This window comes from Apis laboriosa, unplaced genomic scaffold (assembly GCF_014066325.1).
Source record: "Apis laboriosa isolate Shangri-la unplaced genomic scaffold, ASM1406632v1 scaffold112_cov148, whole genome shotgun sequence".
Taxonomy (NCBI): Eukaryota; Metazoa; Arthropoda; class Insecta; order Hymenoptera; family Apidae; genus Apis; species Apis laboriosa.
The window spans coordinates 2728929-2753549 of NW_025220865.1; the positions used below are offsets into that span (position 1 = coordinate 2728929).

Here is a 24621-nt window from a genome sequence, read left to right on the forward strand (position 1 = left end):
TGGAAATATTTCAATACAGATGTATTATTAGAAAATATAAAAATATTAATAGAAAATACATATAATAACCATTATTTATAAAACCATTTATTAATATTGAAACTTTTTTTATAAACATGAATGTTTTTTATATTCATCATCTGTAAAGACGCATAATACTGATGGTATAAGCGTAAATGAATGAAACAGGATGTTTTCTGATTCATTGTAACTTGTGCAATTATTTGCGGAAGTACATACCTAGTGGTTTTGTTTTTTATTGTTAAATTTCATTGATATTACGCATATCCTAATCATATGACTAAGAATTTTATTACTCATGTATGATTTATTCATTAAATAATTAAGAAAGAAAAATATGTCAATTATTTTTCAAAAATTCTTTATAACTATTTTTTTAATTAAATTTAAATAATTAAATTAATTAATTTGTTAATAGTTATAAATTTTATTAATAATATCAATTTGATTGTGCAAAATTATGATCCAAACTTTGTATTAATTTTATTAACCAATCATTCAATGTTGGTATCTTCAAGCTCGTAAAAAACCAGTGTCAAGAAGCTGAAAACGCTTCTCAAGTGGCAGAAAAGTCCATGTTCGTGAAAAGAGGTTGTCCAACGAACAAGGCATTCCCTTGTCCAACGCCACAAGGCTTCTCATTTTTAAGTAACGCTCGTAAAAGTTGCGTCTCGCGGCTAATAAACGTACTTGACGTTCACGCGACCCCTTAAATACCTCTAAAGGGTATTTCCTTAAAAAAAAAAAAAAAAAACAATCAAGTCATTTGTTATTTTATATCTTGTTTCTGGAAAATTTTGAAAATAAATGGTCCATAAATAATATTATAAAATACTTCACTGAAAGTTAATTTAAACAGGGTAATTATATTTGAAATTCTTGAGAAGAAATCATTAGAAGGAAAGAAAATTTTATTGGAATTACTAAGATTAAATGAAGTTGTTAGAAAGAATAATTTCTTTTATTTTATTTGAAGTTTGTTTAATGATTTCTTAATTTAAATGCGATTAATTTATAGGTGGAAAATTAAAGAAACAACTTCTTAAAAAATTAAAGAAACGACTTCTTAAAAAAATTATATACTTTTATAGAAAATTAAATTGTAACACTATTTTTCAATTTTAAGATGTTTATGAAAAATAATTTTTAATATTGATCCAGAATAATTAATCTATAATTATTTATTTGAATATTTTTTTTTAATTTTAAAATATTTATAATATAATAATTTAATAAATCAAAAATATAATTGTTTATAATGATCATTTTATTGGTATTATTTTTAATTTTTGAAAAAGAACAATTATGTTTAATAATCTTTAAAAAGTACATATCTTAAAAATCTTATCTCATATGTTGAAGTTTTTTCTTAGAGAAATTCAATTCAAGGATGTAGTTAGATGTTAATATAGTAAATATTTTTTTCTTATTATAAAATAAATTCAGTTTTATGTGAATCATCATTTTTCTCATTTAATTCTTTTCATTTTAGTCAATTTGTATTTTTTTCCAATTAGTTATTTCTTTCTTCCCTATTTATAAATGTATTTATTCGAAGTTGTTCGTAGAACGTGTTTGTCATGCCACAAATTTATAGATTTAATTGCTTACCAAGAAATTCATTTATTAAGATACATGAATTCGTTGAAATATCATCTGAATTCATATGGTGTCAAAATTTATATTGCATTTACGATGCATATACATATATTTTCTATTATTTTCTTATTTGAAATAAATACTATAGATATTTTTTTCAAATAATAATTATTTCATTTGTTTAAATATACATAATATTATTTAAAAAAATTTTGTGATAAAATAGATCTTAACCTCACTTTTTTAATTTAGATTTTATGAGACAAGTTAATAATATCAAATTTATAATCAGTAATGTTTGTTCCAATGCTGTATCGTTTATTAATCTCTAAATTAATTTCTTTTATAAATTTATACTGTCGACAAAAGTATGAAATTAATAATGTATTCCTTAGAATCTAAAAATTTAGAAAAAATGAAGTCAAAATATTTTTTTATTTAAAAATTAGAAAAGAATATGATGAAAATATATGAAAATATATAATAGATGAAAAAAGATAATTTTAAAAAAAGTACTTTTTGATATTTTTCAGATTTAAATCAATTGATTGGACAATTATAAAACGAATAATTCATATAGACGTCAAATAATTTCATCACGAGAACGATGACAAGACACTTGACTTTTAGTGGCCGATGACTCGATAAACTAACGATTAGTCACTGAGTTCGACTTAACGGTAAATTAAAAGGTCCAGGTCTTATTGGCGACAGTAATCGTCTCAGCAAGAATGCATTTGACCCAGGAAGTCGCGACACTTAATTCTGTTGTCCGATGACTGAAAGCTGGGTGACTAGTGATTCTACTAGTGTTTCATGGTTGAAATATGTGCTATATAATATCAAGATGCTTTTAAATAAACACAATTAAACTGTAATAATAAACTAATATTTTTAATATTATTTTTTATAAATCATAAATTACAAATTCATTGCTAATAAGAATTTTTTGAATTTTATTCAGTAATAAGTATATCAATAAAACAAAAAAAAAATTATATCTAATTATTCTAATTATTCCATTTTTTAAATTCCATTAATTATTCCATTAAAATTATGAAATTATAATAAAGAAACTAATGTATATGAATAATTATATCAACTCAATAATTTATTAATTGGTAAGTTATGCTATATGTCTCTAGAATCATTCTGTAAATAAGTTATTAAGATGATATATTTCATATAGGATCAGAGTAATTATTAATTTATCAATATATTAATATTAGTTAATTATTATGTAAAATAGATGTAAAATGATTATGTAAAATGAAAACATTTTATATTTCAATAATTTATTAAGAAAAACTGAAATTAACATACATTTTTCTTAATATAGTATAAAATAATGGGGATAATACAATAATAAATATAAATAATTTATGATTAAAAAATTTGATAAATCCTTTCTTCATTTGTATATTGAATGTAAATTCCTCTTTTACACTTGACTAGAACATAAAAAAAAATTTTAAATCTTTTCCTTTAAGAAAAGCAGCCAATTACTTCAATACTTCATTTTATGTTCTACATATTCATATCAGTCATAGTGGTGCAAAAATAAAAGCAGTAAAGGCTATCTGGTAGTTGAGCAAAGTCTGCTAATTCTTGGTTAAACTAACGCTGGATCGAGATATCGCATTGGTAAAATAGAAGTCCGGTGACCCGGTGCACACCGTTGCTGGAATAAGTTTCAGCTAAATATAGGTCGTTATAAAATTAGATTCCTCCGACGGGCTTGACGACTAGTACGTTCTACAAGTCCTGGATGTATCGGTAAGAATCGACTTCAGACGCTTCATTGAGTCGTTATTCTGTTAACTTCAAACGTTTTTTGAATTCTTTTTCCTTAAAGGATTTCTTAAGAATCTTTTTCAAAAGGAAATTCATTTCGTGATTATCTTCAAAATTGAGCATTTTTAATAAAACTTAAGTCTTTTTGTTCTTAACCTAACCTAAAACTGTAATAGCTTCTTTGGATTCTTTTCCTTGAAAATAAATTTACAAAATATTATTTTCATTAATTGATGAAATTTCAGTGAAAATTTAAAATAATATTTTAAAAATTGTAGGATACATATATATATATATATATATAGGTTATGTGTTTCAATATGTATACTTACATAGTCTTGTAATTTGAACTTAGCTAAATGCATCATGGATAAACCGGTAAACTGTGTGAAATGGCATCTGTTCGGATGCGGGTATATGAAGATTTATAATAAAATGAATTTCTATCTGTGGAGAAGAAATGCGAATATCATATTATATAGGAAAATATAGCATTGAAAATTTTAGTTAGTTATTAGTTAACCAATATATTAATTTTTTGATTTTTTTATCAATTCCACAATTTTACGAAATAAATATTCAAGAAGAAAAAGAACAATAATGAAAAATTGACAATAATTTATAGAATCACAATACGTTTCTCACAATTAAACTCCAAGAAACATATAATTACGAACGATTCTACTGTCATCTGGCGTGATGATTTATGAACTAATAATATTACCAAATTGACAAAGTTTAACTTGTAGGTTAGAAACTTTTCTTTTACAATTTTATCTCGAATAGTATTATAATCAAATATAACGTTAAATTATAATTTTCATATAAAATTATTTATTTAAAATTATTTAATATTATTACAGTTTACTACAATATTTGAAGAAAATTAAAATACTTTGATATTATATTATAGGCAAATTTGGCCTAGATTCTGGTTAAGTAAACTGAATGTAAACAACGCACGTTTCGAAAGATGGTGGTGCTTGAGAGTTACGACTTTGAAAACAATCGTGGAGAAACGTCGAACAATTCTTGCAAACAGTCGCGAACGAGCGTCAGATCTATCCGATGACTCGTACGAGATGGTACGCGTTTACGTGACGTGTATACTATTTCTTGAATGCGTGTCGTATCTTACCGTAGTGCTCGAATGTCGATGTAAACTTTCCTCTGAAAGTAACTACTTTGAGAGAAGATTAATTGTTCGCAACTGCTATACCTCTTTACAGTTTCAAGACCATAACTAGCCACGTGTCCAGCAAACACGACATTTATGGTTCAAATGAACGACGCAATATTCTAATACGAATGACGAATGATCTGTTGAAAGAAAATGGTATTGTATATATATGTATATTACGAGAACAGAAAATATCAGAGCGGAGAAAAAATAGATATTTTTATTAAAGTGATTATTAAAGTGATACAGGATTTTGAAAATACATTTTGAAATGGTTTTGAAATAAATTTCATACAATTCATATACATGTAAATATTATTTTATTTTTATATTTTTATATTTCAAATAATATTTGCTTATAGAAATATTTTAATTTTAATTTCAATCATTTTTCCGAATTCATTAGGCTATTTGAACGATACAAGCTATCTTTCATAATTCCATCAATTCTGGCATTACAAAGAAAATTAATTCATATTTCCATTGTTGTCCATAACTCGATCGAAAAATGATTGTCCCAATATCAGTTCGAGTGAATTCATATCGCAGAGTTCAATCCACATTGCACATCCTAGTTGCAGTTGGATCGTAACGAAACCACGATGCAAGATTTATCGTCGGTCATTCATTTTCCCCATTGGATTCAGTAATGTCCGGCAGGAACGTTTCCGGAATGAAATGAGAAATTTCCGCCGTTTCAACGGAAGATAAGTATCGATTAATAATAACCATTGCTACTGGTTAAAATGCAATTTATTCATTTGTTTTTATTTACCCATATAGGAATGGAACCAATAAACATCAATGGAAAAAGAAGAAAATAATATACAGTGTCAATATCAATTATATTATATCAATTCGTGGAATAAATTTCGATTTTAGAGAGAAACAACACAAAAATATAAAAAAATATCGATTGAGGCTTATTTTTTAAATTATAAACATTTTAGTGAGATTATATTATTTAGCAATATAGCAGAGATAGAGATATCTACATCTAATGCAAATTTAAATTATTTATAATTCAATAAATAAAACTCAATCAGTTAATAAAATATTTTTATATATTTTTATGTTTGTTTGGTCTTTTAAATTCCAAAAGTGTCTCTTGAATGTATTAATATATATATTTATTATATAATATATATTTATTATATTCTATTGGAGCAAATTTGGAATAAAAATGAAAAATAGCTGGTTTTAAAATTTATTCAAAAGAATTTATCATCTTGATATAACGATGAAAAATTGTACTTGTCGAGCATTCACGACAGGGGACTATTTTCAAGCGTTTATTTCTCTATATATGCTCGCAATATTTCCTTATTCTAAATTTTATATTCGATACGACATGAGATATAGGTGAAATTTATAGGGATCATTGAAATTGCGATAAGCTATCGTTTTATACATGCTATTGATCAAGTGTTTTTTTATTGTTTATGTTATTTTTTTTAATTTTTTAATTTTCTTTCATAAATTTATATACGTATACAATAAAATCGTTGATTATCGGATCTAATTGAAAAATATTTTGTAATATTATTACATATCATTTTCTTCAAATCTATTCCTTTGATTATATTGAAATTATCGATTCGATATAAATTTTGCATATATATTTGCAGATATTACAATTTAATCTCATGAATATGATATACTGCTTATCGAAAGATGAATAATTTATGATTCATAATATACATTTCTCTACTTATAACAAGAATATAACACGATCAAACGTGGATATAGATAGAACATAGTAATCTACATATTTAATTTCTTGATGACTATATAATTGTTTATATTTTAAATGAAGGCTAAGAAGTAGAGAATAAATAAATAGAAATATATTTATTTTGAAATAATACAGAATTTTACAGATAAATATTTCTTTGAAATAATAATTATACTATTAAAAAATAGTATATATATGTATCCTTTGAATCCAAATATAAAATATAAAAATAAAAATATAGGATGTTTTATCCAATATATAATCTTAATTTATTATTTCAAAAATTCAAAAAATTGTGTGAAAAAATGAGCATTACAAAGCTGCATGAGCATTAAAAAACAGTTTATTGTAAAAATTGAATACAAATTTTACAATATTTTAAAATTTTTAAAGAATTAAGAAAACTATTAAAAAAATGGTTTAAAAAATGATAACTGCAATAAATAAATAAATAATAAATATTTCATATTTTAAATATATCAAATTTCATAAAAAATTTTGTTTTTCATAATATTAGAAAAATTTCGTATGCTATCCAATAACATTTTGTCCAAATTTTGTGTATTAGAAGAACATAATTTCACAAGAAGTGACATACAAAATTTTTTCAAGAATTTCAAAATAGAAATTTCCTTCTAAATTTTTATTTTTTATACATTTAGATTATTATTTAGAAAAATATAATTCTAAAAATTTGATGTATTCACGTGTTGAGTTATATTCTCCTGATAAAATTCAATTTTTGAGATGAAAAATTTTATCCAAATGCAAGTGATAGAAGAAGTTAAACTAGAAATTACAATATTAAATATTTTTTTATAAATATTATACTAATTATTACGATAAATCTTTCACCAAATCTAAGATAAAACGAACTGATTTCCAAGCGGCTGTGAATCTCGAAATTTCACGAGGGATTTTGGACAATGATCATAATTCGAAAAATCCGAGAGAAAGGGAATATAAGCCAGACATAAGAGATGCAGGAAGAGATAAAAGAGAATAGAAGGATAGAAGTTGTCCGGGAGGAAATGCTAAGAGACGAGGGTGCGCCAACCAAAAGGCCACACCCTATCATTCAATACGCATACACGTGTTCAATTAGGCGAATCTAGTAATTTTCCTAGTTTGTTTACCGATAAAATTTATTTTTTTCTTTTTCCTTTTCTACATTTCTTATCATTTAATCGAATGAAATTCTTCTGGAATTTCGAATTTCGATAAATGAAAATGACTGTAATAACGAATTTTTTTAATTATTTATTCTTTTTCTTTCTCCCTTTTTTGCGTTTCTCACCATTTAATCAAATGAGTGTTCTAGAAATTATTTCAATAATTGAAAATAGCGGTATGTATAATAATGAAATTTTTCTCTCTATACTATTATTTAATGAAAATTATTGTTAATTATTATTTTAAATGAAATAATTCTTTATTTCTCGTTTTATCTCTACAGAAAATAAAATATGGATTAAAAGGAAAGAGAGAGGAATTGAAGAATAGCATGCAAAGTTGCGTGTACGTAGACATTTCGTCTAGACAATCGAAAATCAGTCTGTCTGCCACGAAAAATAATTCCTGGAATGAGTCATAGGCACTCTTATGTACTTTTGCAACCCTTCGCAAACAAAGACATCCAACATGCCTGATCCAACGATTCATCGTGGATATAAATTATACGAAGCGATATATTGTTCTAGGAATAATATAATTAAGTAAATTTTATTGTTACGTGAAAAGATTTGAGATTTTTTTCATTTTTTTTTTTTCTTTTCAAAATTTATGAGTGATATTTTTAGAAAATTCTTGTATTAAACATTTACAAAATTTACATCATTATATATATATATATATATATATATATATATTGCTTCAGAAATAAGTAGTTAAATTTTCAATATTATATATTACATTATATATATTATATTCTATTATTTAATAATATAATGGTATAAATATAGTTCAAGAAATAATTGAACTATTGTATTAACTATTGTATTTGCTTCTTTATCATATATTGATTTGTAGATATTCAATTATCATTAGAAATCAGTTTAAACTAACTATTCTGGTCGATCATCACAGTGTATCACATTGTATCTCATTTGTTTTGCAATTCTTTTGCAATGATTGTACTCTGAACATATATTATCTTTATATATAAATGTATGTATAACTTATTGTCGGTATAAGTATGAGAATGTGTATTGTATACCATATGTGTATCTCAATCTCGTCATAGGTTTAAAAGAACAAAGAAATTGTTCAGAGAAACTGGCAATGAATCGAACAGTAGTAAGGCTTATCTTTTAAATAGCCTCGAACGTTTAAAATTAAAAGTCCTTGCGCTAATGATTGATATTATTTTCGTTCGTGGTGAAGAGTGGCCTTTAATAAAGAAAAAACAAAACTTGAAATCACAGTAAGAGAAATTTCTGCATGATTCTTTATATATATATATATATATTAATGATATTCATTAATTTTTAACATTATAGTAACAATTAAATTATATTAGTTAAATTAAATTATATTAAATTCGATACAATATTATAAATTTTTTGGGATTATTTTTGCATTGTTAAATTTGAAATTATCAGTTTTAAATTGCTAAGTTATAAATTATTAATTTTTAATAATGAAAATTAAATTTATTTCAGATAATTATTTCTCGTTAAAAAATTTTTTGAATAATATATAAATTAAATAAATCTATTTTTTGATTTCTATAAGAAAATGAGAAAATATTGAAAACAATAAAAAAAGCAAAAAATGTAGACAATATTAAAAAAAGAAGAAGAAACATTTATGTGAAGTAGAATACAAAATGCGTAACAACATTTAATTAAAACTATAGTTAAGCGTTTCACATCTAAAGTGATAATGACGGAAGCCAGTAACCTAGTTGTTATAAATATCGTCGTAAATAGAAACCACTGTTCATTCACAGTCCAACAGCATGCTTGAAAATTTAAATACTTTCCATCCAGAATACAAATTATTTTTCAAAATAATTTTAAGAATCGCAAGATATTCAAATAGAATTGAACAAATTTTAACATTAATATTCATAAATATAAAACTTGCAATTTTCAAAATAATAAATGTAAAAAAAATCTAATTTATAAAAATATTGATAATTATCTTGTCATCTGATTTTTCAAAAATAAAAATTATTTTCAATTTTTCTTCAATTACAAAAAATATATAAAAATATTAATTTTCACGAATAATAGATATACAGAATTTAGAATAATACTCAATGTTTCTGACGAGAAATAATATCGTATTAATTGCCATTTAACCACCGTCTATGCGATGATTTCGAAATTCATTTCAAAACCACAAGTCCAATTTTCCAACCGCCATCAACCAACTACCAAACTGCATGACACGTTTTGGTGAAGAGAAACGTGAGTGAAACAGGCAACTAATTAGTAGACGATCCGTAGACGAGTAGGCAAGTTTGGTTGATGGGTTTTAACCAGATATTTGCCACTCAAAACCGATCGATTTCGATATTAGACTATTTCTTTTTTGTTATTATTATAATTAGATTAGGACAAATTATGAAAAATTGAAATTAAAAAAATTTATTGCTGAAATTGATTTGAAAATATAATATTAATTTGTTAGAAATAGTAGTAATTGAAAATGATTTAAATATTTATTACTTATTTCAAATTTAGCAGAAGGAATAATGATTGAAATAATTCCAAACAGAAATTATGATATTGTTTCATATATTAAATTCTGTTGTTTCTATTAAGTTTATGAAACAACATTATTTGAAATAATTGTTCCATTCTGTTCTATCTAAAATTACTGTTTCAAATTACCTGAAATAATTATTTCGTGTAATTATTCGAAATAATTGTGAAATAAATGATATATTATTTAAAGTAGTTAGTATTTCAAGTTAGTGTCGTTTTAAATGTGTCAAAATTTGATTAGAATAAACATTTGTTAATTTTTGAAACAAATTTTAAGATCAGACTTATTAATTAAAATAATAACATTAAAATTTTAATTAGAAAAAAGAAAAAAGAAAAATTCAACAAAAGTAGATTTATTCAATTTTCAAATATATGTTTAATTTAATAATTTACTTATCCTTGATTTCATGTTTAATTTAAATTTCTTAATTAATTCCGACATTGTCAACTTCCGATGGCCCTCGTACCATTCAACGAGACAACGAATAATAACCATCGACAAATATTTATTACATGTATAATAATCATATAATCGCTCAAAGAACACTCATAGTACCGTAAAAATAACTCATAGAATCGATTCGAGGAATTTGCATTACGGTCGTGGCTTTGTCTGTCGATATCCGCTGACTGGCTTCCGGTTACGCAAGACGTTTAGGGTTCCATCGAATGGCCAACGGAAAACGAAACGTGTCTGGAATAATATTGGTTGCGGGAGAATAACGTTAGTCTAAGAAAAAAAAAGAGAAAAAAAAAAGGATAATTCTATTTGGCCATCTTCACATACACACCCTTTTTCTTCCTTGGCTATTCTTATAACTCCTTTCGCAGAAGATACAGGATGCCGTTGGAATAAATGAAAATGATTTGGCAACTCGAAATTCTTTTTTCTTAATTTTTTTTTTTCTGTAGAGCTTAAAATATTTTTCAAGGAAACAAAATTTAATCTTTTATAACACTGTATAATTTGAAAATTAAATATTTATGTATAATCTGCATATATTTATGATTTAAATTACAATTAAAAATATAGAATATATAAATAATATAAAAATCAAAAAAATAAATATTTTTCTGGAATAAATGTTATATTCAAATTTTTCTGGCAAAATTTAAATGGCAACTAAAAATTTTAAGAAATGATCTGAAAGTTTATATTAATATTAATTTAATATTCATAATAATAATTAATTTAATAAATAAAGAATAAAAAACTTGAATTGTATAATAATAAAATTATGATTTTAAAATTAATTATATTAATAATTTATCTAAAAAAATATAAATATTAAATTTAATAATTAAATCAATAAATTAGATTAAATTTAGAAGTTAAAATTAATAAAAATAAGTATCAACAATTAAGATTAAAAATTTACAAATTAATTTATTTTAATAGATTAAAATAACATATATGAGGAACATTGGCACTAATAAAATTATTAAATATAAAATATCAAATAGAATCAAGTATAAATTACTCATCATAGTTAATTTCCAATGTGATGTCCACTGTGCACGATCCCCATGTTCGGGAGTTAATTACTATTTAACATGGTGCATGTATATCCAGCTGGTTTTAGCTAAGTTTGTCTCAGGATCAGAGTTATCCACTAGCCGCTAAAGGGATAGAAGGTTGGTTACTAGGTTAAAGCAAAATGGCCATGAGGATGGAAGGTTAGCAAGTAAAGAGGTAGAACATTACTCGCGAGAGAGATTTAGAGGGCTATAGACTGAATACAATGGACCAGCGTAGTGTCTTCCAGTTAACTGTCGCCTGCTCTTCAATTAACTCGAGTTTCGTCCAGTCTAATTACCTCCACGTTTAGTCGGATACTCTCTCTGTACGTTGAAAAGTGATCTCGTGGCTGGGAGATTTGCATTTTTATTATTCATAGGTTTCCTGTTAATATATTCGTATATAACACATTTGAAGAGTTGATTCTAGAAATTAAAATAAATAGAAAACTTGAATATAAAAAATATCAATTGAAGCTTATTAATTATAAATTTAAATAATAAAATAAATAATCATGGTTGTACAAATAGGAACCATTAGATTTAAAAATTTGGAAAACAAATTTTAAAAAGATCAAAAGTAAAAAATAATAAGAGTTTAGATGAGAATAGATAAGAATAGGTAAGAAATAGAAAAGAAATTTATTTTTCTTTTCGTGTCTTATCTTTACTCTTGAAAAAGACCAATGGAAGACAGTCAGCAAGGACGCTAGCATACCGGAAACCAGGTCAACGAGGTCAAGTGTCCAGTCGATCGTAGTGACCCTCGTTAAAAGATTTTAATTCGAGAAGCAGTTTGCTGATACATCATATGAAGAACGTGTTCAATTGCATTTCTAAAATTATATTTTCTTTTTTTTTCATACAATCCTTATATTTTATTTACAATCACGTTATCACAATTATGAATATAGAAATGGAAAGGAAAAGAAAATGAATAGAATAGAAACTGATCAACATAACAGAGAAAAATAAAAGAAAATAGATTAAAACGCCAAGAGAAAGTAATATGACTACAAAAGAAAAACTTTATGAGAGCTTGACAAAAGGTTAAGAGACGAAAACATAAAAAATAATTGAAAAAAAAAAGCAGAAAAATACTGAGTAAAATACGTAGATATATTTAAGTATCGCATGTTTAAATATGGAATTATTAAAAAAAGAAGAATATCGAAAATAAGTATAAAATAATAATCAATAATACTTACTCTAAATCTTTTTCAATAACAAATATAGATATTCTCAACATGCATCTATAAAATGAACCAATTAATAATAATTGAGCTTGCTACCTGAGGATAGATTGTTTGTAATTTTAATGCCAAATTAAATTATAAATTATAAAATTATGTTTCAATAAATCTTATATATAATATATTAATATTTAATATATTATGTATATTGAGTATATGTTTTTATACTAAACCACCAATCAGAAATCTTACATGATGATCGCGCCATAGGGACTTTTCTATTAGTTAATTGTTTTACTCTTCTAATAGATGGCCTTCTCTCCGATTTTTCTTGTTTTCTTCCAGTTCATATTTTAATCTTGAATAAACGGTTTTGTGTAATATCATGTGTACATATCTTTGCTTTTCATATTTATAATTTCATATTTATATATATCACAGTGTAAGAAATATTTCAAGATAGTTTTAAAATTTGTTTATAATTCATTCCTCTTTTCTCATGATAACCTTAAAATTTACATGTGTTCTTTCTCTTCACGATAACCTCAAAATTTGCACAATTCATATTCTTTCTTTTCACTTTTTCTTTACGTCACTGTTAAGTTAAAATAGATGAAGAAAGATATAAGAAACAGTGTGAAAACTACCCTCGGTTTTCTTGGTGAAATTGAATTCAGTACTTTGACGCTAGCTTACGCAAGAGTGATAACCTTATCCGCGGATGAAAAGGTATATGTGTTGGCAGTCGAAAGAGCAAGGTCATCGTCTTTTCTTCCGCAAGTTGTTTGTTGGCTGAATGTAAAGGGAAAAAGCCACGTAAAGGAAACTCGGTCATGGCTGTCGAAGACGATAGTATTGGTTGAGCCCGATGTAATTAGTAAGGCGGTGAAATAGTTGAACATACACATAATGATATGTTTGCAAAACAGATTGTGGTTATTGATATTAACCGGATTTGCAGTAATAAACATGTATTTCATGTTTCAAACTTCAAGTCTTTTTTCTCATTCTTTTTCTTTCATGCCTTCATTCACTTTCTTTCGAACTGTCTAGCTTTACAATAGAAAGGAAGAGTCATATATAAACGAGAATTGTGAATGCCCCTACGACAGAAAAGAGACGAAGATGAATGGAACGATTGTTTTTAAACGGTTCTGATGTTCCTTAGTTTATCTTTCCTTTTATGATTCCACCTTTATTCTTTGTTGGATAATTATTGTTATAATGCTTATTATGAATTTTAAAAAATAATTTTTAAAAACTGCATTATAATTTAAATTCTATAAAGCAAAACAATTTTTCAAAAAATTTATTTCTTAAGAATTAAATAATTATTTTGATATTTAACATTATTGAAAAATTAATTTTTACAATGAAAATCAAAAAATCTATTTCTATAATTTCTTTGGAATAATATCAAAGCGAATCTTGAAATTAATTAGAAAATCAAGATTAAACATTGTAATAATAGTTATTTCAACAAATAATCCCAGTCGGTTCAAAGTCAAAGATTTTCAAAAGAAGAATGATTTCTTTCATCAGCTCAAGATATTCACAAGGTGGCGTGCTTGTCGCGACGCCATCTATATTCTTAACAACGTGTCAGTTAGCCGCGAAACGTCAGATTTTCAAGCAAGAAAACTAGTGATTATGATAGTGACAAAAAAGGAAAAAGAAGAAAAAGGAGGAAGGTTTGACGTCGCCTGGGAAACCATTTCTTATTTCGATCTCTCGAGTGTTTCCCTTCTTTCTTTTTCATCCCAATCCTTTGACAACTCGTGCGAATGCGATATCTTTGTTACAAATACGCCAAAGTTTCGAGCATCTAAGCGGCCATAATTGTAATCCAACGCAGCTTCTCCTCTTTTCAAACGTACCTTTGTAGGATTCCGAGAATCCTCTCGACAGATTCACCAGTGAGGTTTGAATGCTTCGTCGCCATTTTAATAATCCCAATTTTTATGCATTGACGCGATTCAGAGGTGGAAATATCAAAGAACTATAATTTTTTCTTTTTTTATAATTTTTTTTTCTTTTTTTTTTTTTTTTTTTTTGATGGAATTTATTAAAGTTAGATGAATTAAAATTATGACTGATCTAGAATATTCAAGTATATTAAAATTATGAAATTATAATTTTTTTTTTTTTGAAGATGAAATAAATAAGAATTAGATGTAATCTAGGATCTTGTAGTAAGAAAAAAATCTCTTTTTTACAACTTTTTTTATTTATTACATGTAATATACTTAAAAAAAAAGTTACATCGTGTAATATAAGAATGCAAATTTGTATCTGTCTCACATTTATTAGAAAATGATAAATATTTTATTTATTAAAACAATAATGAATCAAATTATCTTGAATTTTATAAATAACCATTATTTTAATTTTTGATGCAAATCTAAATTTAAAAATAATTTATCAACTCAATAATTATTATAATTATTATTTCTCAATCAATTCTCATTTTTTTTAAATATTAATAATTTCATAAGTAAATCTAAATTTTCGTTATGGATTTATTTCAAAATCGTCGATTACCAAATACAGAGTTACCAAGAATTTTCTATCATTTTCATCGTTCTCATTTCCAAACATGGATTTAATAAAATGTATGGAATACATGTTATACGCTCCTTGACACAAATCGAACAAGGATAAAACTATTCAGGAACGCTAGGATCGACCGAAAAATATCTTTGCCAGATGACATTCCACGATACATATTATCCTCCTTAAATGGTACTGCAACCACTGACGTAGCCATGTTTAACCGGTTCCCAAAGTAAATTGAAAGATTCAGAGTACAATGCCAAATAGATATCACTTATTCAGTTGTTTCCTATATATGGATTAATGAGTTCAGTTACACTTTATTCTACTTTTATTTACTTTATTTGAAACACATTATTACTACTAAATTATATATAAATTTTTGTAATTGTTATTTCTTAAAGTTTAATTAAAAATATTTTAATTAAAATTTAAGAAAGACAATTTAAATTATTTATTTTTAATTTTCTAATTTTAATATTTCAGATGTTAGAAAAAAAATAATTGTTTGTTAAATTGAATATTTGAAACTTTTTTTGATCATCAAAAAAATTTTAAAAAAGATATTGAAAAATAAAAATTTGCCAATGATGGAATAAGGATTTGAAACAATGCTGGAAGTTTTATGATCCTCTTTTGTAATATTCAAATTATATACTTTTTTAATATAAATAATATTATTCTTTGATTAATAAGAGAATGATTTTAGATAGAACATGATAATTATGTAATTATAATAAAATAAATACTAAAGATTATCAACTAAAAATAACAATAACGATTACTAAGAAGATTGAGATCCATAGTCTGAAAACCACTGTTAGTACATAAGAGACACTTGACCCTAGTTATACGTGTTAATCTTTCAATACCTCATAGCGATTAAAAAAACACTGATACAATACATTAACCATACATTTTATATCTAAACTTTCTGACAGTTGAACTTTTGATTTTAGGAATATATTTTTTAAATATAAAATTGATAATAAATACATAAAATAAATCCAATTAGATTTGAAAATATTTTAAAATCTGTGACGCCTCATTCATTTTAAGTGAAGAAAATCGTTAAAGAAAAAGTGATATATTTTTTCTTCTTCATCTAATTTATTTCTTTTACTGAAATATCTTTATTTCGAAGAAACTGAATGAATCCTGTTTATAGATCGCGTTTCGGTATAACGCAATCTTCTTTAAAGTCTCGCCTCCTCTTCTCGTCAATCATATTTTTCCCTTCATAACTGTATCACGAGAAAAATCTTCCATTTTCTTGACGAAAAGAGAAAGAGGATACGCATGAGAAAGTTAACGCGATAAACATTTCAATCTTGTTTCATTTCATTGATACATCAAACATTATTCACGATTGAAGATATGTATATATATATATTATATGTATATGTATATGTACATATGTATATTCCATATGTATATGTATATGGAAAAAAATATATTCTTAATAAATTAAAAAAAATATATTCTTAATAAAAAAATTTATTCTTAATATAATTCAATTATAATAAAATTCTTCAAATTTCAAGTGATTCTCAAATGATATCGAACAGAAAATAAATTGACAAAAAGAACAAAGAACGCACATTCACATTTTGCATTATATTAGATTACATCGATGCAGAATCATTATTTTATATTTGTAGGTTATGGAAAATACGAAATTTCGTGTCTCGTCGAGCAAACGAAATAATAAATTTCAGAAAGAATCAAAACTAGAATTTATAATCACTCCAGGATTGTGGACTTGTCTCCCAAAGTAAAGTGTGCATAGCATGTCTGTCTTCTGCAGCAAATTTATGCGAGGTGGGTACATAATTCAAGAAACTATTCGAGACCACCTAGCTATCTCGTTGAGCTCTTGCGAAAGTTTTCGTAAAATTGAATTTGCCCATTATTGCAATTTTTTAAATTTCTTTTATTGATTGTTTTATACTTTAAATTTTTTATAAAATATTCCCTTAACGTGTTATTTAATATTATATTAGATATTAAAAATTTTTGAGGTTATGTTAGAAGAAATAATTATTTTGATTTAATATATATCTTCAATATGATTTTGCTGATATAAAACTAGATATTATAAACAATATCGAAATTATACCAATATTAATCCTAATTTTAAACTTGATTCACTTTATTAAAAAATAGATCTCTATCTTCAATTCAATTACATATTGTAACAATTTTCTATGTAGCGACGGTATGTTCCTCTTCTAGTGAACTATCACGTTAATGCTTCTAGTTATCTTCTATCTCACAATCACGTCCTGATAAAACCGTAGATTTACTAGACTTAAAATTCTCTTCTCTGAATTGGATCATTTTCTCAAGATACCATATAAAATTTGATAACAATTATTTTTATTAGAAGAATTTAAAGAATACTATAAAGTACTAGAAACTATAAAAATAAAAATCAAAAAAAAAATATATATATATATTTTCATTAAAACAATAAAGTCTATCTAAATTATCATTTTCATTACTGTTTAATCTAATACAAAATTTCACACAATATCTTTATCATCTTTAAATATTTAAAACATTATACAAAATAATGCTTTTTGTCAATTTAATATTACAAATCAAAAGAAATGAAAATAATTTCATCGATGATTCGTGCATTGTATTTTTTCATTTGTATTGTACGCTTGTATTTTATCATTTTGTTTTCTTTTTTTGTTTCAGCAAAATTATCTCATGAAATTCGGATATCTACCCCAGTCGGATCTAGAGACCGGAAACCTTAGAACGGACGATCAGCTTACGGACGCCATTAAAAATTTACAGGTGAATGAGATATTTTGAGGATGTTTTCGAAGCTAGAAATTCTGCTATCCTTTTGTGAATCGAGCACAAAATGAAATTGCGGAAGCATGAAAAAATTAAATGAAATAACCTTCTCATATTTGTCTATGTCTTATCATTTTATTTATTTAGTTTTTCCTAAAAAAAAAAAAAATATATTCTATTATTTGAAAAATACAGTTATCTATGACACGTTAAATAATAACTTTTATATTACACGTTTTTTTTATATTATCTATTTATGAATAAAAGAAGAATTAAAATACAAAAAATGGTATCTATATCATTTCATTCTATATCATAATGATAATAAATAATAAATGATAAGAAATTTGTGTTAAATATATTTAATGGTGTGATAAGGTACTTACATAGAACCATCTATAAAAGTGTTTAGATATTATATATCATATTATAGATAAGTAAGAGTAATATTTAATAATTTTATTATATTAATATATTATTTCTTAATTTAGAATAATAATAAAGCAATTTTTAGTGTTTTTACAATTAATATTATAATAAAATCTTGTACAATTTTATTTTAATACAAATAACTTTTTCAACTTATACAATATTAAATCAAACTAAATTTTTATTAAAAAAATAGGAATATTTTAAAACCTTTGAATAATAAGAATTTAGAATTTAGAAACTGCAAAAATTAATTTCAAAACCTAATTCCAAAATAAAAGATTCAAGAAAACGATATTTACGTGGCAAATGTCCACTGAAATTTTGATCACACTACAAAACTTTGATCCCCGTGGATTCGATTGTCGAAACCGTTTGAGTGGAATCGTGTTCCTGTTTCGTTTGGATGATCCCACCGATCAATCCTTCGGAACAGTGTATCCTTTAGTCGATGGTCGAAATAAAGAGAAAAAAGAGAGAGAGAATAGAAAACGAAGATAAATCTACAATTGAGGGAAAACGACGTATTGTTCGTCTGACAAGAATTTACATGAAAATCGACCTCGTTAAACGCATAAACGGAAGCTGTAGTTGCTTTGATTCTTCCGATAATACGTAAGCTTTAATTTCTTATATGAAAAATAATTTCAACGTTTTCCACAATGTTCTTTTAATGTAATATTTTGTAGTATTTTTATTAGCTAAATAAATTAAATAAATGAACAATAAATATATTTATTGTTCGGTATTGTCGATAACAAATTTTAATTTTTTTTATCTTTTTTTATAGAAAAGAAGATGTTTCTATCATTAGTAATTCATGAAAAGGAATTTCTTTACTTTATTATATTTTTTTTTATAATTTATATAAGACACAGATTATTATAAATGGATGTCTAGTAAAAAAAAAAGAATAAATAAAAGCTAGTGATTTATGAATATCATTAAAAACAAAAAATTCTACTAGTAACATTATACTACTAGTAAGTACAATACAATAAACTAATAAATTTTTAAATAATAATCCATAATAATTTATAAAAATAATAATATATATAAAATAATAATAACTTACAAAAAAAAAACCAAACTAAACATGCAGCAATAGTCTTTACTGTTACTTAAATACAAAAAAAAAAAATAAATATTTTAAAATTAATAAAGAAAACTTAAACAAAGAAGAAAGAAAAGTTAAGTATCGATCCCCAAGACCGAAGTGAAATACTTTCGAAATAACTGCTAGTATCGGTATAACATTGGGTCCTATAATGTTAAGAGAATTTTCGTGCAATAGGAAGGAACTCGATAAAGGAGGAAATTATGTATTCCAGGGTGGAAAAGATGGTTGTTCCTTGTCACGAATAAAAATAAAACGGGTTCCCTATCCCTGAAACCCGCCCTCCTTTGAAAGTTCGAGTGCTCTTTCCCAGTGGAGAACGGCAAGTCAGAAAGAACGGTTGAGTTATCGCGTCCTGTTCAACTACGGGAAAAGAACTTTTCCACAGGGTTGGTGAGGCTTCGCGCCACTGGATAAAAGTACGATCTCGTACAAGTTTTCACAGAGAGCAAACTACTATTTTTTCCTTTTTTTTTTCTTAGGCAAACATTTACTTCAGATTCGCTTTTTTTTAAAATATAAAAGTATTCTATCATTTTTTTATTATCATTATTGTAAAGTATGCAAAGAGAAATCTATTTTTATATAAAATTGATTTTATACAATTCATTGATCATTGCTTGGAATTATAATGAGAATTTGTTCATGATCTGTGAAAAAGATAATTTTTGTGTTTCCATAAATTAGAGAACTTTTTTGAAATGAATAAAAATTAGTTTTTGAATTGCTGCTTAAAGATGATGAGGAATGTCAACAAGTGAGTAATTTTATTTTTCGATGGTGATATTTATATTTTTATATTGCAATAAATGGTAAGGAATAGTTTAGTTAATTAGTTTATAAATGAATTTTTGCATGCAGAATACATTGAGTATAATTTTATGTTAAAAATACGTATATATAGTAGATATTAGTAATTTGAAAATTTGGAGAAAAAAAATACAAAATGTTTGGGAAATAATTAAAACAAGAATTGTTTAAAACATATATATATTTAACACTTCCCTTTAAAAATAAATATTTTGTGTTAAAATGAAAAACAGATAAATAAATAAAATATAATTAGTTTATAAATAGATAAATCTGAAACGAAAAAAATATTTATACGTTTTCATTTTAACTCTAATGAATATTAACCTATTTTTTTTAATGCACTCTATTCAATATGCACCTTTTTAAATAATTGTTATTAACATATTAAAACTTACTTAAATATCTTTAGTTTTTATGAATGTTCCACGAAATATGATTATATTGTAAACATTGACATGTTATAATTAGAAAATAAAAATTTTATTTTATCCTATATTATTTTTTCCATTAGAGATTCGGTGGCATTCCTGTAACTGGTGATATCGACGAAGCTACTATGAAATTAATGAGGCTTCCGCGGTGCGGACTTCCGGATAAAGTAGATCCTAGATATACTAGAGTCAGGCATAAACGGTACACGATCCATGGGCAACAATGGCCACATCGGAATCTCACTTGGAGGTAAGTTGATATTTCTTTCAAAATTTATAAAAATTGAAAATTATAACCTATTTAATAAATCTATTTATTTATTAGATACCATACCTCTTAAAATAAAAAAATTTTTCTCAATAAGCATAATAATATAGATATATATATATATATTTCAAACATGATATTATATTTATGTGAAGAAAATATATATTAGCATGAAATTAAATCAGATCCATATAAAAGATTTCTTCAAATTAAATAAGAGTTTATAAGGTTAAGTTAAATTGTACTTTCTAAATAAATTCCATCTAGTCAAATCTGTATATGTCAGTTGCTCTAACTGAAAAGCAGATGTGTCAGCAGAAACCAGTTCCAGGATAATGATTCTGTGCACGTGTAGCAATTATTCGTTGAAGATTCTCTAATTGCCATCCTGTATTGCACAAGTCTCTGAGATTTCTCCGCGAATAAAATTTTCCTCCAACGCATCGTTGTCTGGAAAAGCCATTGACATTGTTGGTCTTCAGCCAATGGAAAATTTCTGCTTGTAAGTGATTCCCTCTTTATTGACGAACGTGTTCTTTCTTTCTGTTCTTTGTAGAAAACGATTGCAATCATGCGAATGATTGTAAAAGTCGCATTGATTTTGCATTTCGAGCAAAAAGAATTGCTAAACTCATTTTTCTCGAAGCTTCTCTTTGTGTCTGTCTTTTATCTTCATCCTTCAATATAAATCAGCTGAATTTTCAATAACCGGTGATTGTTCATTCAATCTGAACAGGAGTTGGACAAAATTGAACGATTTTATAGATTGTCTTTTCTGATTTTTGGTGGCAGGTTTGAGAAAAATTATAAATATATCTGTGCAATTTTGAGGAAATTTTGATTATAATATTCAAAAAGAATTTTATTTTTCGAATAATTTTCATAAAGATAGTCCATAAAATCCAAAAATTTGAAAAAAGAAAAAAAAGTTAGGTTAGAGTTTCATTATCTCAAAGAAGTTATTCCAAATTCTTAGCCAATAAGACATGTTTATATAAATACATTATTATTTGTCATTGTTAAAATATAGTTGATGACATTCGAGTGATTGTCAAGATACACTATTTTAGTAATTATATAATAGTTTATACATAGTTAAGATATACGTTATTCCGTTCACGCAGAATTCACTATTAAAATCAAAAGAGTACATTGACTCATGCTAGATGGCGTTGAGTAAAGTGCAAAGAAAATATTTCGAGGCGTGTTAACTGGAAAGCAAACGATTTCAAATTGAATTTATTTGCCATCGCGATAATTGGACGTGTCACGTAAAAGAGAACCAATACGTACGAATCATGTTATCCGATCAGATGACAAAAGAGAGAGGGTAAAAAAAATGTAATTGAAGGGAGACAAGTCGGGGTACGGTTAATTCAATTATCTTGGACTCGTTACTATCCTGCCGTCTGGGGAAACATGGAGAGAAGTCAAGGCTACGAACATTTCGGCGAATGTAACAGTTCAATCGAAAAAAGAAAAAGAGAAAGATTTAATAAAAAAGAAGCTCAAGATAGAAAAGATCATTTGCATTTATATCTTTATTGACTTATTGAAATTCGTTGATATGGTTCTAAAGAAAATGAAGAACTAATAGATAATATCAATGTTCGTAATATAAAGAAAATGAATTTTCAAATAAATTACAAAAAATAATTTTAAATTATATTTTATAATTTAATTAAAAAGAAATATATATATAAATATATAATTCAAGAGAGAAGAAAGAATTATTCTTTTTTTTTATAATAAAATATGGTTTATAAACTATTTTATTATAAATTACAAATTTCTCAATTAAAATTTATTTGCAAAATAATTTTTTTACCGTAGAATATATATGGAAAATTATTTCAGTTGATACTGTAGTTTTCTAGTGCGTCCATTATCCATTGTCGGTATTACGACTTCTGCGATACCGATTACGCAGTATCGTAGCATAATGCTGTGGCGCCCCCTGAGGGAAATATTGTATTTGAACATTAGATATTAAGTGCGCAACGAATACCTGTATCATAAATTCTTCATATCAGTTGTTATAGAATTAGTTACAGATTTAATAGAATATAAGTAACGCTTAAAATGTTTGGAGAATGTTGTGTTAGCTGCAAATGAATTTTTAGCGCGTGTCCGGCGTAATAATCGAGGTAGGATATAAATAATACAAGGTTCGTTAGTATTTAGGGGTTCTAATTAGCGAGCGCAAGGGGTGAGCCATCGTTCACCTTAATTGCACGCCTTAACGACCAGACCCAGCCGCATGGTGTGTCGCACGAAAATTTCGCGGTAATTTCGTCGGGATGTCGAGCACGATGATAGTCCTCGAAAATTTAAGGTCCCCTTTCTAACGAGAAGAAGAGAGTTAATCAACGCTTGTCAATAAAACGACGTAGTGAAATGGTTAGATTCGTTAGATAGCTCTGCAAACAGCATTTTAATAGCTAAAGGAAACGCATAATTATATAACACATAATAAAAATACTTACTTTTGACATATGAGGTTATACAAATTATATTCGCTTTCGATGATTTTTTTATGTTTTAGAACATAAATACATTATATATTTATACATTTTTTTCATTATTAAATTTCCCATAAATACATAACCATTCATTTGACTTGTAAAATTTTACCAATATAACATTAATTGTTTCAGTCGTGGTAGAGGGCGCCAGATGTCTGTATTCCCGATATAATAAGCTAATGAGAAAAAGACACACGCTATAGTGCTATAATAATCAACAACTGTTCCTTATTACCGATGTTAATTCTATATTTTAAAAAATGAAATAATATTAAAAATAGGATATATTTTTGAAGAAAAAAAATCATCTCGAAGTGATGAAAAATCTGGAATGAAAAATCGGGGCAACAAGGTTTTCCACTGTAAAACGGGTTCCTGCTAATTTCGAAAGGTAGCGAGGAATGAAAAAAGTTCGAGCATCGTTCAAAGTGTAGCGAGAAGCTTGCTCGTTCCAGAAGACGCGAAAGAACCTTGTAGCGACCCTCTTACCCCTCATCCATGAACCACCTCTCGTTTTCTTTCTTCATGCTCACGCGACGGCCAAAACGCGATCTTGAATATTAAGCCGGCAAGGCTTAATCTCTCCTAGTAATTTAGGTCAGTATCTATTAATTTTTTTCGTCATATTCGTGAATTTCCAAACATGATACAATATTTCGATACGTTAAAATATTAAAATATTTATCGATAAATCAAAAATTGAACGAATATTCATTTTGTTATAAATTTTTAAAAAATTTGAATTTATATAATATTTTATAAATAATTGTAATTCTTTTATGAAAACAATATTATGATATTCAAAATATAATATCTAAAGTTTAAAAAAAAGAGAATAGATTGAGTAGAATTTTTAAAATATAATTCCATCTATAAATCTTATTGATATCAATTTATAATAATTATCTTGAAATTGTC

The 24621-nt window shown here is 25.6% G+C and overlaps 1 protein-coding gene, 3 long non-coding RNA genes and 1 pseudogene across 7 annotated transcripts in view; 2 read left to right on the forward strand and 3 right to left on the reverse strand.

Annotated features, from left to right (window-relative positions):
• The window catches only part of LOC122711838 (matrix metalloproteinase-2), a 122999-nt gene that overhangs the window by 17320 nt on the left and 81058 nt on the right, over positions 1 to 24621 (forward strand). For 2 of the 3 annotated variants that reach the window (XM_043930961.1, XM_043930970.1), the window contains exons 4-5: positions 18016 to 18117; positions 20991 to 21160. In XM_043930961.1, the coding sequence (XP_043786896.1) occupies positions 18016 to 18117; positions 20991 to 21160 (272 nt within the window). Of the gene's footprint in view, positions 1 to 13107; positions 13199 to 16970; positions 17131 to 18015; positions 18118 to 20990; positions 21161 to 24621 lie in introns of those variants that run through there. The other variant, XM_043930980.1, reaches the window with a different exon arrangement.
• On the reverse strand, positions 2929 to 4891 carry LOC122711900. The gene is made up of 3 exons (XR_006346221.1): positions 4378 to 4891; positions 3747 to 3861; positions 2929 to 3608 (listed from the first exon to the last, which is right to left on the reverse strand). It is a non-coding gene; the product is annotated as an uncharacterized LOC122711900 (long non-coding RNA).
• On the forward strand, positions 3748 to 8845 carry LOC122711885 (annotated as a pseudogene).
• LOC122711908 lies at positions 10383 to 10981 on the reverse strand. Its single transcript, XR_006346226.1, has 2 exons — positions 10837 to 10981; positions 10383 to 10739 (listed from the first exon to the last, which is right to left on the reverse strand). It is a non-coding gene; the product is annotated as an uncharacterized LOC122711908 (long non-coding RNA).
• Positions 11422 to 13146, reverse strand: LOC122711894. Of its 2 annotated transcripts, XR_006346220.1 has the most exons (5): positions 13009 to 13146; positions 12772 to 12816; positions 12282 to 12399; positions 11751 to 11989; positions 11466 to 11665 (listed from the first exon to the last, which is right to left on the reverse strand). It is a non-coding gene; the product is annotated as an uncharacterized LOC122711894 (long non-coding RNA). The 2 variants fall into 2 exon arrangements; XR_006346219.1 differs by lacking the exon at positions 13009 to 13146 and having other exon boundaries at positions 11422 to 11665; positions 12772 to 12914.